The following is a 16,970-nucleotide window of genomic DNA, read 5'->3' as shown; positions in this document are numbered from 1 at the left end:
CAGAAAAGCCTGAACCGCTGCAGTCCTCCTCTTCAGAAACTTAAAAGGCAGGTCCTCGTGCATGTGCGTAAGAGGGTGGCGCAAATAAATAACGCAGGTGCGTTAAGTAAAAAATAATAAATGTCATGTGCTGTTCCGCTTTTCACCCTCCCCTGCCCTCGCGGCGCGGTTCCCTATGGCCAGCGCCTAGTCTCTCCGGGGCCAATCAGAGGGTTGCTTTCAGTTGGGTCCGCTGCTTGCAACTAGGGGCTGTGACCCCACCCACTCCCTCGTTTCCCACAGTCCGGGGGGGGGAGGAGTTGAAGGCGTGGGGGGAGAGAAACCCTCTTGCAGGGTTTCCATTGGCTCCGCCCTTTCTCCGCCGTTCCTTCCGGCTCCTTTCTCTGGGTTGCCTATGGGCGAAAGCGAGACTTTTTGCACACATTCGCAATTTGCTGCGGCGCTTCCCTCCCCCCCAATCACTTTTATTGTTTTTTTAAATAGAAAATATTCATTGATGTCATCGGGTGTAGAGGGAGGGAGAGGAACGAACCTCTAATTTTCATGCTTCATGGGGGGAAAGTGAACGAGGGCGGTGGGCTTCTCTGTTTTTATTTTATTTTTAAAGTCCTATTCTTTAAAGTGCTGGCTTCCAGTTCAAAGTTCACAAAGCATCGCTTACCCCTCCTCCCCCTAAAAAGTGCAGTAGGTTTTTCTCTTTTTTTTTAAAATGCAAGATGGCGGACTTGCACTGAAGAAGCAGAAATGCAGAGGTCTCTAAAAGCTGCTTGCAAAATATTGCAAGGTAGGGATTTGTTCGCTCTTTAATAATCTTCCGGGTGAGTGTTGCGGGATGGCGAGAGGGGTGAGGGTGGGGGTGGCTGTCCCTACAGGCGTGAAATGGCCAGCAGACTTTAAAAAGAAATAAATGATGGGCTAAGTTACAAAAGCGTTTTCTTCTTCCATGCAGCAGTCCCACAGTCATCGCCTTCGGAGCTAGCATTTAGGAGATGCAAGCTGGCTTCTAATTGTCCCTCAGATCTTAAAAAAACACTCTCTTGGAGTCGTGGGGCGAGGAAATGAGAAACCCTGTTTTCTGCTTGGCGTCCCCCTATTTTATTTTTGTTTTTTTGTGGGGCACTGTGTGAGAAAACGGGGGTTGCTCTAATTAGGAGGATAAATCATTTGGGGAAATGTAACTAGAAATAATAATAAAAGAAAACCACATTGAAGTGATGGCTCTCATCGCAAATGGAAAATAAATATTATTGTTGGTGGCAATCTTTCGATATTTGTTGTGGCTTTCTGGTCAATACTCCTGGCCTCTATTGTTTGTGGGGTACATGTGGTGTTTTGGCTGTATAGTTCTTCTGAAGGAGTTAGGAAACTGGGTAGCAGAGAGGTGAAGGTGGTAGTCAAAATTTGGGCCCTGTGGTGAAAAAGAGAGAGCTTCTTAACTTAAAAAAACAAAACAAAACCCCCAAATCCTGTAATGATCCTTGACAGTTCCATTTCTCTCTGCATTCGCCCTGAAAAAACACAGGGTGCAATTATTTTATCTAGCACAGATTGTACAGATAACCGTGTGCGTGTGTATATTTTAGGTTGGGAGTAAGGGAGCTTTTTGTGTTTTTTACTTGCCCCTTACAACATACATTGAGGAGGGAGTGGCTCATGGAGGGGGGAGCATAGCTGTATGTGTGTGTTCACCAACAGGCTACGGGGGAAATTAAGCCAGCCAAATTAAATGTGTCACATTTGTTCTGCACCATTCCTCCGGCGTGGAATCTGGGGCGATCTTGCAACAACCCCCTTGAGGGTGAGGTAAGCCTGGCTTGCTCAAGCGTATTCAGCTTTATGGGTAAGTAAGCAAGGATTTGAACCTCTAAATCTGACCTCCCAGCATCTAGCCACTGTACGAAAGCGTACAGGAATCGTAGGATTTAGAGGCCCAGTTTGCGTGAACAAGTTACCCTCTTTCCTTAACTACTTGGGAGGTTTGTGGAATTGTGTGCGAGCCTGCAGAGTTCTCTTTCCTTTTGACTTGAATTAAATCTACACTACAGCACCATTTGTACGACGAGCCCATGAAAATTTTTATTTTTCAGGCTGCCTAATATCTCTGCCCTTGTCGTTGTGCTGGATGACGCTCCTCCTTCTGCCCCCAAGAACAGATGGATGTAGCGCTGGAGTCTCTAAGGAGACTTAAAATAAGTTTATAATTGCAGACAATCCCCTAGGCTTCCGTAAGAACACCTGAACTCAGCAATAAGCGCTTTGCTGCTAGGGCTGGTTTAGCTTTTGGGGTTCCTTAGCTGCCTGCCCAGTCAGCTAAAACCTTTTATCATCTCTCGCCTTGATTTTTTTTCCTCTTCCCTTGTTGTGCATTTGCCACTTCTTCCCAGAACTCTGCTGGCAGATTCTCTTGCCTAACCCTAACACAGGAACCCCCTAAAAAAAACACAACAACATAGGAGTCAGACCCATTGGTCCATCTGACTATTGTTTACTCCAAGGCTACATTGACGCCATACAATTCAAAGCACTATGGTATCATTTTAAATAGTCAGGGCTTCCCCCCCAAGAATTCTGGGAGCTGTAGTTTGTTATGGGTGCTGACAATTGTTAGGAGACCCCTGTTCCCCCACCACCACAAAGCTACAGGTCCCAGAGTGTAAGAGTCATAGAATCATAGAGTTGGAAGAGACCACAAAGGCCATCGAGTCCAACCCCCTGCCAAGCAGGAAACACCATCAGAGCACTCCTGACATATGGATGTCAAGCCTCTGCTTAAAGACCTCCAAAGAAGGAGACTCCACCACACTCCTTGGCAGCAAATTCCACTGTCGAACAGCTCTTACTGTCAGGAAGTTCTTCCTAATGTTTAGGAGGAATCTTCTTTCTTGTAATTTGGATCCATTGCTCCGTGTCCGCTTCTCTGGAGCAGCAGAAAACAACCTTTCTCCCTCCTCTATGTGACATCCTTTTATATATTTGAACATGGCTATCATATCACCCCTTAACCTCCTCTTCTCCAGGCTAAATATGCCCAGCTCCACAGGGAATCTTTGGAATTGTGGTTGCTTCTAAAGGGAGGTGTTAAAAATGAGTGCATTCAGTGTACCCAATAGCCTCAAATCACTGGGCATCCTTAATCACTGTTTGAATGAAATGCTCTATTTTGCTTTGATATAAGTGGGGAGGCTCTAGATCAGGGATGGAGAACCTTTGGCCTTGCAGATGTTGGTGGACTATCTCTCCCAGCATCCCTGACGATTGGCTATACTTGCTGGAACAGCTGGGTGTTGTGGTTCAATGACATCTGAAGGGCCACAGGTTTCCCCTGTATAGAGGAAGGAACACAGATTGAATATTGGGCTTTGCTTGACCTCTGGGGCTACTCTGGACATTTGCCATGGAACTTGATGGGAAAAGCACCCACCCACCCACCCGCCCCACCTCCCCTAATGGGTCTCTCAGATTTCAGCCAACCATTGTGTTGTCAGATGCATCCAGTGCAATAAAAAAGAGGTAGGTAGCCGTGTTGGTCTGACGCAGTCGAAATATATATAAAAAATTGTCCAGTAGCACCTTAGAGACCAACTAAGTCTGTTCTTGGTAAAAGCTTTCGTGTGCATCTGAAGAAGCGTGAATCTGAAGAAGTGTGCATGCACACAAAAGCTTATACCAAGAACAAACTTAGCTGGTCTCTAAGGTGCTACTGGACAATTATTTTATTATTTTTGAATATATAAAACAGAGTGTGAGCTTTGCAGTTTGATATCTCTAAAGTGGTACAGTGAAATTACCGTATTTTTCGCTCTATAACACGCACCCGACCATAACACGCACGTAGTTTTTAGAGGAGGAAAATCCGTAGGCATGCCACCCGTAGGCATTCCCTCCATAACACGCACAGACATTTCCCCTTACTTTCTAGGAGGAAAAAAGTGAGTGTTATGGTGCAAAAAAATACGGTATCTAACCTGCAGGTCCTGATTAGATGAACTTATGACAATGGTTCCCAATTGATGGTGCGGACCCTAAGGATTTTTTTATTTTTATTTTAGTCTTTAAAATATAAAGTGGTCTAGAAATGAAATTAATAAAAATAATAATAAACACTTTGGTGGGTGGAGGGCAAGAATGGCACCTGGTCATACCATTGTGTGTGGCAACCACAACCTAGGTTTTTCAGCTGCCATTTGATGAGCCTATATATCTGAGTTTCTAACACGGCGTGTAACCCACCCAGGGGATCCCCATGGCACATACCTGTCAACTGTCTGGGACATCCTCTTTTGGGCGGCAAGCACAGCTCCCCCAAACGTGCAAAATCACAGCCAGACATGCATCTTGTGCGAGATCGCGGTGCCCAAAAAACCACATGTGTTATGTGACTAATGCAGGCATGCGGTCTGGAAAACGCACAGCCCAGTATTGTGCTGGGACAGGTTAGCGGCGATGGTGGCACCATTCACATAACAAAAACTACCAACATTTTCAAAAGCAGGGGGGATCCGTGGCTTGGCTTTTGGAAAACGGGGTTCGCAGTACGAAACTCATTGGGAACCACTGTTCTGTGACATCTGTCTGCTGCCCCACAACAGAAATCTAATGAGAATGCTTTGCTCATCTGTTTGTGGAATTATCCTGAACCACTTCTTTTGGCAGAAGGTTGGAAGAGAGATATGGATGGTGGGTTCAAAATCACCAGTTGCCCAAATTTATGCCCTTCCTCCTGTTAGGGGAGGAACAATAACTTGGCGTTAGAGCACTCATTTTGCATCTGTTTGTCACAACTGGACCTAACAGTCAGGGGTTCCTTTACCTTTACCTTACCTCATCCTGTAGAAGTTATGTTTTATCTGCACAGTCAGAATGAATTTCAGGAACCAAGAAGCTTTTCCTGTGCAGCCTAAGCAGGAGCAGTGAACAACATTATAGTTAATTGTTCTCGCTTGTCTTCACTTACCCCCATCCTACTACCCTGCCCACAGTTGTGAAGAATATTCTTAGGTTATGAATGATCTGTGTCACCATTAAGAAAAAGAGGTCGGAATAGGCCAATATGTATGAGGACTGTCCCTGGATCAAGTGACTTTTCTTCTTTAAGTTCTCAAAGTTCTTAACTTGGCTCAAGGTTGTCTGAACTGGCCAGATGTTTAGCTGAGAATCAATCAGTCAGTCCACCATTTGAAAAATAAGACTTTAGAGCCATCTTCCCCCAAAATGGCAACTAGACATCCAGTTTTGGTGACTGTAACCTTAGTTTAAGGATACAGATAGGTAGCCGTGTTGGTCTGCCATAGTCAAAATAAAAAAATTCCTTCCAGTAGCACCTTAAAGACCAACTAAGTTAGTTCTTGGTATGAGCTTTCGTGTGCATGCACACAAAAAGTATCTGAAGTGTGTATCTAAAGAAGTGTGCATGCACACGAAAGCTCATACCAAGAACTAACTTAGTTGGTCTTTAAGGTGCTACTGGAAGGAATTTTTTTACTTAGTTTAAGGAGCCATTTGGCTCCTAGCTTATATAGTGAGTTTCTTGAAACCGTTTCCCCTCTTCCTCCTCCTCCCATCCCCAACTTCCAAATTTCTTCCAGTAGCACCTTAGAGACCAATTAAGTTTGTTCTTGGTATGAGCTTTTGCGTGCATGCACACTTCTTCAGATACACAGATTCCAGATTTCTAAAATCAGAGCCTTGGTTTCATGCATAGGTAAAGGTAAAGGGACCCCTGACCTTTAGGTCCAGTCATGACCAACTCTGGGGTTGCGGCGCTCTTCTCGCTTTATTGGCCGAGGGAGCCAGCGTACAGCTTCCGGGTCATGTGCCTAGCATGACTAAGCTGCTTCTGGCGAACCAGAGCAGCACATGGAAACGCCGTTTACCTTCCTGCCAGAGCAGTACCTATTTATCTACTTGCACTTTGACGTGCTTTCAAACTGCTAGGTTGGCAGAAGCAGGGACTGAGCAACGGGAGCTCACCCCGTCACGGGGATTTGAACCGCCAACCTGATTGGCAAGTCCTAGGCTCTGTGGTTTAACCCACAGCGCCACCCGCGTCCCCGGTTTTATCCATACATTGGTCCAAAAACTGACCTGCAAACAGCGTCTAGTCGATACAGATTCATATTGAAAAGTACTAAGCATCATTTTCTGCATAAGTAGAAATTGTGACAATTAGGAGTTTGGTCACTTTATCTTGTGTATTAACCATTTGGTGGTGGTAGAGGAGTAAGGCTTTAGAATAAAAATTGGTGACTGGTTCTTGCAACCAAACCTGCAAATGTTATGAACCCACAGGGTATTTTTTTTACTTTACTGTTCTGATGCCTATATGTACTTGGCCTGGAGCATATGTGAAGAAGGCGTTTGCAGGATGTTGAGCGGTACAACAGTGTGGTTTGGGGAAAATGCCCTAAATCAGTGTTTCTCAAATTTGGGTCTCCAGCGGTTTTTGGACTACAACTCCCATCACCCCTAGCTAGCAAGAGCAGTGGTCAGGGATGATGGGAATAGTAGTCCAAAAGGAGAAAGAGACCCAGGTTTGGGAAACATGGCCCTAAATTATTTATTTAGTCCAAGGACTACGTTACTCTCTAGGCGAACTTGCCAGCAGGGGCTTGGGCCAGAGCAGAAGTGGGGGGAAATAATTAATGTAAGATTTATCCTTGTGCACAAGGCTGGTTTCTACACCCACTTGCACACTGCTCACTATCTGCTGTCCTGGCAACCCAAGAGGTCTTATCATTGTGTCAAGGACAGATTCCAGCCAGACAAAGCATTCAAGGAGGATGCAGAGCATAACAGAGCTGTTGCTTAATGGTAGAACACATCATTTGCACTGGGTTCAATCTGCAGCATCTCCAGGTAGGGCCGGGAAGGACTATGTGTCTGAAATCTTGCAGGGCTGCTGCCAGTCAGTGCAGACAATACTAGCCTAAAAGGCTCATTGATCTGACTCTGTATAAGGCAGCTTTCTGTGCTGCTAATAGTAATAAAACGGTAGCTAAAGAGTTGGATCTGGACTTGCGAGTACTGATGAGAGAGAAATAATCTAGCTGAAAATTATGCTAAACAAATGGTCGAAAGGGGTGGGGTGGTATCTGAAGCATAATCTATGCCTGGATTTTTATTTCAATGAGTTCACATTCTATGTCCTTTTAAATGTGTTTGTGTGAGGAGGGGTTATTGGTTTGGTTGGTTTTTGTTTTGTATTTTTATACTACAAACCGCCTTGAGATCTTCGGGCTAAGTTTGATATACAATTGTACCTTGGATCTCGAATGTCTCAGCTCCCGAATGATCAAAACCCAGAAATGAGTGTTCCGGTTTCCAAACGTTTTTCTGGAAGCTAAACATGCAACAGAGCTTCTAATTGGTTGCAGGAGCTTCCTGCAGCCAATCAGAAGCCGCGCTTTGGTTTCCAAACATTTTGGAAGTCAAATGGGCTTTTGCAACGGATTCCATTGGACTTCCGAGGTATGACTGTACAACTGTAATAAAGAAATAAATAAAATAAAAATACATTACGCATACTTGGAGGTAGGTCTGTTGAAATCAAGGGGGTGTAAGTCTATGGTTACCAGATTTTTTTCAATGAATCCGGGGACACTTTTCAACTTCAATAGATTTTGCATGGGGGCTGATCTGTAAATCCAGGGACGGTCCCTGGGAAACAGGGACATCTGGTAACCTTACGTTAGTCCCGTTGAGGCATCCCTGAAGCCCCATTCATTTCAGTGGGTCGGCTCTAAGTATGGCCACGTTGGGCTCCAATGCAAAATCCATAAAACAAATACAACAAATTGTAATGTTAGTGATGAACCGAAATGGATTGAAAGGGTCAGCAGGAAGATATAATTCCAGCGGTGCAAGGGCATTTGGTTTCACACAATGGAAGCAATGCATTTTAAAATCTTTCTTTCTTTCTTTCTTTCTAAATGCAGGTGGTAGACGCCGAAGTTAAGAAGCTGCTGCTTGTCCTTTTATTCTTTGCACTGCAAGTCGCCGTCTTGCCTTGTTGCACTACAGAGATGCTGCTAACGGGCTGAATAATGCTGAGAACCTGCCATGCGATGACGGAGAACCAAAAGCCATTATCGTAACACAATCCTCCAGGAAGCTTGACTCGGAGCGGGAGCCGCGTCAACTCAAACCTGCCAAGTCTCTTTGCCGCAGCAGAATGGCAAGTAAACGGAAATCCACTACACCCTGCATGGTCTTAGCGAGTGAGACAGACCCAGACTTGGAGGTGGTCTCAGACGTGGAGGAAGGACCGCCTGCGATCACACCAGTGGGAAGTGTCTCGAGTGACGAAGACTCTCAAGAATATGCGGACTCGGACAATCAGCAAAAAAAAAAAGTCGAAGGGGGTTATGAATGCAAGTACTGTACGTTCCAGACTCCAGATCTCAATATGTTTACTTTCCACGTGGATTCTGAGCACCCGACCATCGTACTGAGCTCCTCCTACGTCTGTCTTGAGTGCAAATTCGTCACCAAGAGGTATGACGCCCTTTCGGAACACAATATGAAATACCACCCCGGAGAGGAGAACTTTAAGCTCACCATGGTGAAGCGTAACAACCAGACCGTCTTTGAGCAGACAGTGAACGATCTCACTTTCGATGGGAGTTTCGTCCAGGAGGAGAAAGCAGAGGAATCGGAAGCTTCCGAGGGCCATCTGTCAGGCATCTCGATCAGCAAAACCCCAATTATGAAAAGGATGAAGAATAAGAACGAATCGAAGCGGATCGCCGTGTTTCACAACGCGGCGGAGGATGGTGCCGTGGAGGAGAAAGACGCCGATTCAGACCCGGAGTGTGAGGAAATCGTAGAGAAACCGGCTCCTGCCGTTTTGGACCCCAACCCAAGTAATTCACTGGCGGCAGAAACCATTAGCACGGTTGTGAACCCCACCACAGTGATCCAGCCTGCGCAGGTGATTACTACCATCACGTCTCCGCAGAACTCAAACTTGATTTCTAAAGTCTTGATCCCTATCAATAGCATTCCGACCTATAACACTGCTTTGGATAACAACCCCCTCTTGCTCAACACCTACAACAAGTTCCCGTACCCAACCGTGTCTGAAATCGCACTTCTAGCCACGCAAGCGAAATACACCGAGGAGCAGATCAAAATCTGGTTCTCTGCCCAGCGCCTGAAGCACGGTGTCAGCTGGACGCCGGAGGAGGTGGAGGAAGCAAGGAGGAAGCAGTTCAATGGCACCGTGCACACTGTCCCTCAGACCATTACGGTCATCCCGGCACACATTTCGGCAGCCGGCAACGGCCTGCCGTCCATTCTGCAGACCTGCCAAATAGTTGGCCAGCCGGGCCTGGTGCTCACGCAAGTCACGGGCGCTGGCACGCTTCCGGTGACTGCCCCGATCGCGTTGACGGTGGCCGGAGTCCCGAACCCGGCCCAGTTGCAGAAAGCGCACGTGCAAGCGACTCAGCCCGTTACCGAAACCAAGCAGGTGGCTGCCGTCCCAGCCCCTCAGCTTACCAAATCGGAGGTGGTGGCGGCGGCAAACGTGGACGTGGTTGGGGGACGTACGAAGAAGACCAAGGAGCAGCTGACGGCGTTGAAGATCAGCTACCTGAAAAGCCACTTCCCTCTCGATTCCGAGATCATTCGGCTCATGAAAGCGACGGGCCTGACCAAAGGGGAGATCAAGAAGTGGTTCAGCGACACCCGGTACAACCAGAGAAACTCGAAGCACAACCACTATAACCATCTCAACAACGACTCCTGCACCATTGTGATTGACTCGAGCGACGAGACGAACGAGCCCTCGGCGCTGGTGCAGCCGCAGCAGAAACAGTCGTGGAATGCCTCTGACCTCGGCCCCCAGAAATTTAAGGAGAAGACTGCCGAGCAGCTTCAGGTCCTCCAAGACAGTTTCCACAACAACCCTGCTCTTACAGACGAGGAACTGAACAGGATACGGTCGGAGACCAAGCTGACCAGGCGGGAGATTGACGCTTGGTTTTCGGAACAGAAGAAACCTAACGTTCCGCAGGACGAAAGCGAGGAATTGGCCGAAAGTAATTCAGGAAGCTTGAAGGAAGCATCTGCTGAGGCATGTGCTGGGGAAGGAGCTGGAGCCCAGAAGTCGGGGAAGCTGTCTAAGAAGTCACCGGAACAACTGCACATGCTCAAAATGTCCTTCGTCCGGACACAGTGGCCATCCGCGGAAGAATACGACAAGTTGGCAGAAGAGACCAAGCTCCCCCGGACAGAAATTGTTAGCTGGTTTGGAGACACGCGTTACGCCTGGAAAAATGGCGGCTTGAAATGGTACTACTACTACCAAGGGGCCAACGCAAGCGGTATGAATGGCCAAGGCTATTCAAGGCGGAGGGGGAGAGGACGGCCAAAAGGCAGAGGGAGGGGAAGGCCCCGTGGGCGGCCGAGGGCCAACAAACGGATCAGGCCTTGGGACAGGACGCCGATCATCAAATTTAAAACTGGAAAAGCCATCCTGAAGGATTATTACCTGAAACACAAATTCCTTAATGAGCAGGACCTTGACGAGCTGGTGGCCAAATCGCACATGGGATACGAGCAGGTCAGGGAGTGGTTTGCAGAAAAGCAGAGGAGAGCCGACTTAGGCCTTGAGTTGTTTGAGGAGGAAGACGACGAGGAGGAGACATTGGAAGAGCAGGACGACGAAGACGAAGGTGAGGCTGAGGAGGACGAAGAAACAGATGACAGCGACAACTGGGAGCCTCCTCGACACGTTCGACGTAAGCTCTCAAAATCGGACTGAGGTTCCAGTTCTTTGATCGTGGGACGTGGCTGTGCGGTGCCAAATGATTGACGCTGTCCCTCCAGTCCTGGTGGCCCCTATAGATTCCCTCCACTTTTGGAAGGGGGGAAATGAGTCATTGACTCCTGTAGCAATCGCATATTTGCTCCTTGGTTGGCCGAAGTGAACAAGCAGTTCCGGGATTTGGAATTTACAAATTTGGCTCTCCTCCACATCTCTGCTGGCGAGGCTGCACCACATAAGGGACTGTTGGTTTAATGGCCTTATGTTTGATTCCAAAAATCCTTTAAGGGTGCAGATGATTTTTTAAAAAATAAAATAAAATAAAGAATCCTCTTAACCACAGTAGGAAAATTAACTGCAAAACGATGTTTGAAAAACGTGCTTCGTGTTGCAAAACTGCATGTCTATTTTCCTTCCTCTGAGCAGAAGGACAATTTTATTTTATTTTCCAGAGAAAAACAAGATGGGTTGGGGGTAAAGGATACCAAAGGGCAAATAGCAGCAAAAGCGTGTGAGGATGGCTTGCAGTTTTTGTGTGTTTTCTTAGGACAATAGAGGAAAAGGAGTACCTTTGTTACATCCGAAGCCTGTGTGCTAGGTTTACAGAAGTCCTATTGAATGTGTCTCTCTAGCTGTGTTCAGGGAGCTTGGGTTGGAAGTATGCTTTTATATTAAAACTAATCAGTGTATATCATATTTAAATACTAGATACGATTAATGCAGCCAATACCAAAACTTGTCTTTGACCGTACAGTTCTTTTGAAATCGCTAACAATAATGGCTTGCCTCCGTACAGAAAGGTTCCCTAAAAATATGTATAGCAGGCTTCTTTAAGGAAAAGAGCAAAGCTTAAAAAACAACAACACAACAGCCGTCTTGGTTTTTAAAGAGCAATGGCCAAATACTTTAGCCTGGGGGAACCTGACAGTTCCCAACCTAGACATCATCTCCTCTACTTCTCTTCTCCATTGTGACTCTTCCCACCCATCACACCATCAAGCAACTTGGGCTGGGGAGAATCTGCCTGCACAACCTGTGGAACACATATTGTTGGGACTCCAACTCCCATCAGCCCCAGGCAGCATGGCCAATGGTCAGGGATGATGGGAGTTGTAGTTCAGCAACATCTGGAAAGCCGCAGCTGGCATCCCGTCTATCCGCCAAAAAGCATCCTGTGAGTCATGGTAGCTCAGTGGTTAGAATGTGATGCTGATAACACCAAGTTTGCAGGTCTGATCGTTGTAAGGAATGCCTGCATATTCCTGCATTGCAGGGGGTTCGGCCTTTCTCAACCTGTGGGTCCCCAGATGTTGTTGGACTACAACTCCCATCATCCCTGAGCTCTGGCCTTGCTAGCTAGGGGTGATGGGAGTTGTAGTTCAACAACATCTGGGGACCCACAGGTTGAGAAAGGCTGAACTAGACGGTCCTCCAAGTTTCTTCCAACTCCAATAATTCCAGATATGCCACCATTTTCAGGTTAACCTCCCTGGCGGAAGGCCATTTGCCAGCTTAGAAGGGGCACCATTTGCTTTCTGCCAGGCACAAAACGGGTATAAGGAGTTGAATGGGAATAATGACAAGAGTTGGATGGGAACTGCCAATTCTTGGTTGAGAAGAACAGTGGTTCCCAAATTCCCTCTATCAAGGAACTTGTGGATTTGAAGTCCCCCACCCAGCATAATATAAGACCAAGCAAAGCAGCTCAGCTAGCGGAACTTGCTCTGGGTCTGTAATCCTGCAACCGGGCAAACTGAGCAGACAAGGCCAGGCAGAATCCAAGGTGTCTTGGCTTGTGTGCTGTGCTTTAAGCGGCATAGAGCAAAAAGAACACAACAAAGGAACCAGCGGCCTGTCTCCTTGACCCTTCTTGTGGTCCAGCAACATTGCCCTGCAAATTCTGTGGAGATGAGTTAACAGGGGAGCTTACAGTTTCCCGGGACCTTTAGGGACTTTGAAACAGGTTTGCAAGCTGGAGAGAGAGCGCAGCCTGAGATCCAGACAAGAACACTTCGGGTTTATTTTTACACCCCTTTTGCTTTGCCAGTGTTTGAATTCATACACGGTTTAAAATTGTGACATTTCCTGCCTTTCCAGCACTGGGTGTGTGGCTAAATCTCCTGTGTGGTTCCACGTTGCCTCATTTGTCTTCCTTTGCAGTTGTAGCTCGAGCAGACGAATTTGCACAGCTAGTTGAACCAGACTTCATGGTAACTAATTCAGGCAGCCAATTACTTCTGCAGCTTTGCAGCGCAGCCAAGCATTCTTCTTTCCAGTTCAGTTCTTTACCTTATTTATTTCCTTTAACTTGCCGGGGGGGGGGAATCCTTTGTGGCGTTCAGTATTAGCCTCCAGAAAGCTGCCTTTTCCCAAACGTTTGACAGGCCAGCTTAAAAACCATGCACTGGAATTATTTGTCAAAATTAGCCAGCTTTCAAATGGGCATGGTCCAATGCAGAGGCAGTGCTAACATCCTGCAAACCATGGTTTACAACTTCAAAACCAGCCTTGAATATATGTGTCCCCGCACCTTCCATGTGCACTGACCATAGTTAAACACAGTTAACCAGGTTTCCTTAGGACAGACTCATTCCAAACTATCGTTTCAAACTGTGGTTTATGAGAGGACTGTTGTTTTGTATCTGCACATATGAAATGCTAAGTCATGCTTAAAGCCAGTCAGGGAAGGGACATGGAGAGTTGCTTCAGAAAGACTGACTGCTGGTGTGTAAACCATGGTTTACAGGGAACCAGTGTTTCATTTTCACTTGTTTCCAACATCCAATCCCTTCTCTCAATGCTTTATGCGCAGGGGCTGGTGGTTGTGGTTTTGACACCGTTCAGGGTGCTAACTTAGGCAGTTTTTGTGGAGAGGGCACAAGAGGGCATGATTCCTATGTTTTGTGCTTTTAATGTGGGAAAGTAATCACAAAACTATTTTTCCCATAGTCTTTCATGTGACAAACATTTCCCCTCTTCACAGCAGAAGCAGGTGGTTTGATCTTCGGTCTCTCCCCCCCCCCCCAGCATGGTTAAAAAAACCCTGCTGTCTCCACTTTAGGACACATCTGCAAAAAGAGCATTGTGAAAATGATGCAGTTAAAACCAAACCATCACGAGGATTTTGCCATCTTTTAAGGGGGTGGGACTTAAGAGACTTTGGGTCCCTTCCAACTCTATGATTCCAGTTCAGTAGAAGCGAACATCGATACTGGCTCTTGTTTTTGAAGCTATTTTGGTTCTGGCAGCATGCCATAGGAAATAAATCCTTTCGGGGGTGGCATTTATTTATGAGCGGCAATTTTTGTTTGTTAAATTGTAGGCTGTTTCACACTTCGCCATCTCGAGAGAGAGGGAGGGACCTGTGTTGAGCTGTTGGGAATAGGCCTATGTATTTAAAATGTAGTCAGTCGGTTCAGAAAGCAGGTTGAGTCAAAATCTCTCTCTCGGTTGGCAAGACAGACTACAAGCCACCTATTAAGACATTTTGGGTGCTTTTGAAAATTAGGAGACAATGTATGTCCGTCCCTCAAGCATCACCACCAATTTAAGAGCAAGTTTAGCAGAGGGGCACATGGATTAAAAACTGCCACGCAGAGAGGTCCATGTCTTCGCTTCTTTCATCAACCAAAACTGGAGAGGGTTTGGAAGTCAACGGGGAGCTCGCAAAGAACTGTCCACTCTGCACTAGAGAGATCAACTCCATATTTGAGATCTGTTGCCAGGGGCTGCTCATACCAGATCTCTTTTGTTTGCTATTTTTGTTCAAGTGTGTTGTGGGACCCAAGCAACTTCCCTTTCCAGCAGCAAAAGCATTTTAGCACTGATTAAATAAGCCCTCCAATGGAGTGATGCCGTTTCTGTTTGCATTCCTGTTTTTTAAATGGGGGTGGTGTTTTGTTTTGTTTTGCAAAGCTTCTTTGGCCTGACGATACCCGTAGGATGTTGTTTCAGCTTGCATTTGTTTACAGCACAGCTTTCCCCAACTCCCCTTAAAAAGGAAAATATTGAAAAATGATAGCGTTGCAAGCACAAGGTTGCGAGGTGACGACCAGCACTGTGACGAGATGAAGCGTGGGGCTGCCTGTTATGTTGCTCTTTTTCAAAGTGGCTTCCTTCCTAATTTCTGGAAAAACTGCTCAGCAATTTGCTATTTTTCCTAGGAAGTTTTTTGGGGTGTAATACAGGGTGAGAGAATTGCACTGAGCCCCTCAAGGGTCCCCAGATTTTCCTTCCGTGAAACTGCTGCCGCTTTTCCTGTACGTACACTAAGCATATTATTTATCCTGATTTGCAGTTTGCAATTACTGTGTTGCGATTTATTCGGGATACGAGAATGGTGCTTTGGGAATTGCCAGTAAAGATTTGAGCAAGTTGCTAAATCTGTTTTTCCTGGTTTATCGTAATAGCAGGTGACCCACTGCTGTTACAAAAGTTTTGGGATTTTTACTTGACAGGTGCACAGTTTCCACCCTTCCTTGCTTCCCAAAGTGATGAAGGGGGAAACAAGTTTTTTTGGGGCGGGCGGGTGGGAGGTGGGAGAGGCAGGCTTGCTCATCTTTGGTTTACTGTGAATGATGGTGGTCCTTTTGTGAAAGCAAGAAAAGAACTGGACAGACCTAACCCCAGGACTGGAATACGCCACAAGGATTGGATTGTCCACGATGTGCCAAAGTTTTTTAAAAATAAACACTTCTTCAGCCAGCAAAAGTTCTGCACTGTAATATGACTGGTTCAATGACAACTTGTACAAAGGAGGGTGGGGAAAATCTGGTTTTAATACAGACCGTTTTTATTCTGCTACGCGGAGGGGAAGTTTAATGTTTTGAAGACATTTAATTGAGAGGAGAATTGGTGACCCATTTTTCATCTGGCTTGAACCGATAACTATGTTCTTGGTATATAAAGATGGGCTTTAACTGCCTGTGTTCTTTGATAATGTGATTTAAGCTTATAGCTTTGAGTGACCAAACATTTTACAGAGTAAAAGTTCTTAGAAACAAGTAAACTTAATGGCTATTTTCTGTGTCTTATTTATCAGGATTTGCACAGAGGTACATACATACAGGTTTTTTTAAGAAATGGTGGAAGTTGCAGTGGACTTCCATACACAAGCATGTGCAGTACGATGAGTTATGTAGGTGCGGTTTGTCTTCTAGAGCGGATGTCTGTCGCTTTAAGAGATTTGTATTATTTCGGAAAAGACCCGGACCCTCTGTTGATCCACACAAATGAAGAAAACACAACAGGGCTGGCAGCTCGGAACGCAGAAAGAAGTGCTCAAAGGCCACTGCAGGAATAATAAAAAGTCTGCACCAAATATGTCAACAAATAATATCTGCTTGCTGCTGGTGTGTCCCCCTCCAAGATGGAAGCAGGATGGAGCCAGAAAGCATGTTCATACAAACAGATAGCCTTACGTTCCTCCCAGCATGTTCTTGGGATGTACAATTGCAGCCAACTGATTTTTAACTGGGGGTATGTGTTTCTTAATGGAGCCCTTTCCTAAGGGCTGGTGAAACTGACCGCCCATTGAATGATCTTCCTAGCAAGGCACACTGAATACAGTGGTACCCCGGGTTACAGACGCTTCAGGTTACATACGCTTCAGGTTACAGACTCCGCTAGCCCAGAAATAGTGCTTCAGGTTAAGAACTTTGCTTCAGGATGTGAACAGAAATTGTGCCCCGGCGGCGGGCGGCAGCAGGAGGCCCCATTAGCGAAAGTGGTGCTTCAGGTTAAGTACGGACCTCCAGAACGAATTAAGTACTTAACTCGAGGTACCACTGTACCTTCTATCATTGCAACATTAACCAGCGTTTTCGCAAAATTCTGCCACTAAATCAGGGGGAAAGACCTGTAACTGCCCAGATGTTGTTAGACTTCAACTGCCCATCAGCCTCAGCCAGCATTGCACCAAGTCTTGTTGGGAGCTAAAGCCCAGCACCTCCCGAGTTAAGCTGCACCCCCTAAACTGTTCATATGTTTAGTGCTGGCCCCATTGTTCCGACAATGGGAATATGTTTCAGCAACATGTTTTAAGGATCAGGCTATCTACTGAATTGCTATTTGGTGGTTGAGTTGTTTTTTGTGTAGATTTACAATAGGGCGGCAGGTAGGTTCTATTGAATACTTGTAATTAAAACAAAAACTCCACCATGCGCTATGATGGTTCCTCTTATAATCTTAACGCGTTTGGATT

At 46.2% G+C, this 16,970-nt stretch overlaps 1 protein-coding gene across 1 annotated transcript; it reads left to right on the top strand.

The window, feature by feature from the left end:
* The first annotated feature begins 351 nt into the window (after positions 1-351).
* ZHX1 (zinc fingers and homeoboxes 1) lies at positions 352-15,776 on the top strand. Its single transcript, XM_082235571.1, has 2 exons — positions 352-784; positions 7,935-15,776. The coding sequence occupies exon 2, from the start codon at positions 8,171-8,173 to the stop codon at positions 10,763-10,765; it is 2,595 nt and encodes an 864-aa protein (XP_082091697.1). The 5' UTR covers positions 352-784; positions 7,935-8,170; the 3' UTR covers positions 10,766-15,776.
* Positions 15,777-16,970: the final 1,194 nt, after the last annotated feature.

The sequence above is a fragment of the Podarcis vaucheri genome, assembly GCF_965113315.1.
Source record: "Podarcis vaucheri genome assembly, chromosome: 8".
In the NCBI taxonomy this organism is placed as follows: Eukaryota; Metazoa; Chordata; class Lepidosauria; order Squamata; family Lacertidae; genus Podarcis; species Podarcis vaucheri.
Note: the sequence above shows the minus strand (reverse complement) of the source record. Positions and strands in the feature narration are given on the sequence as shown.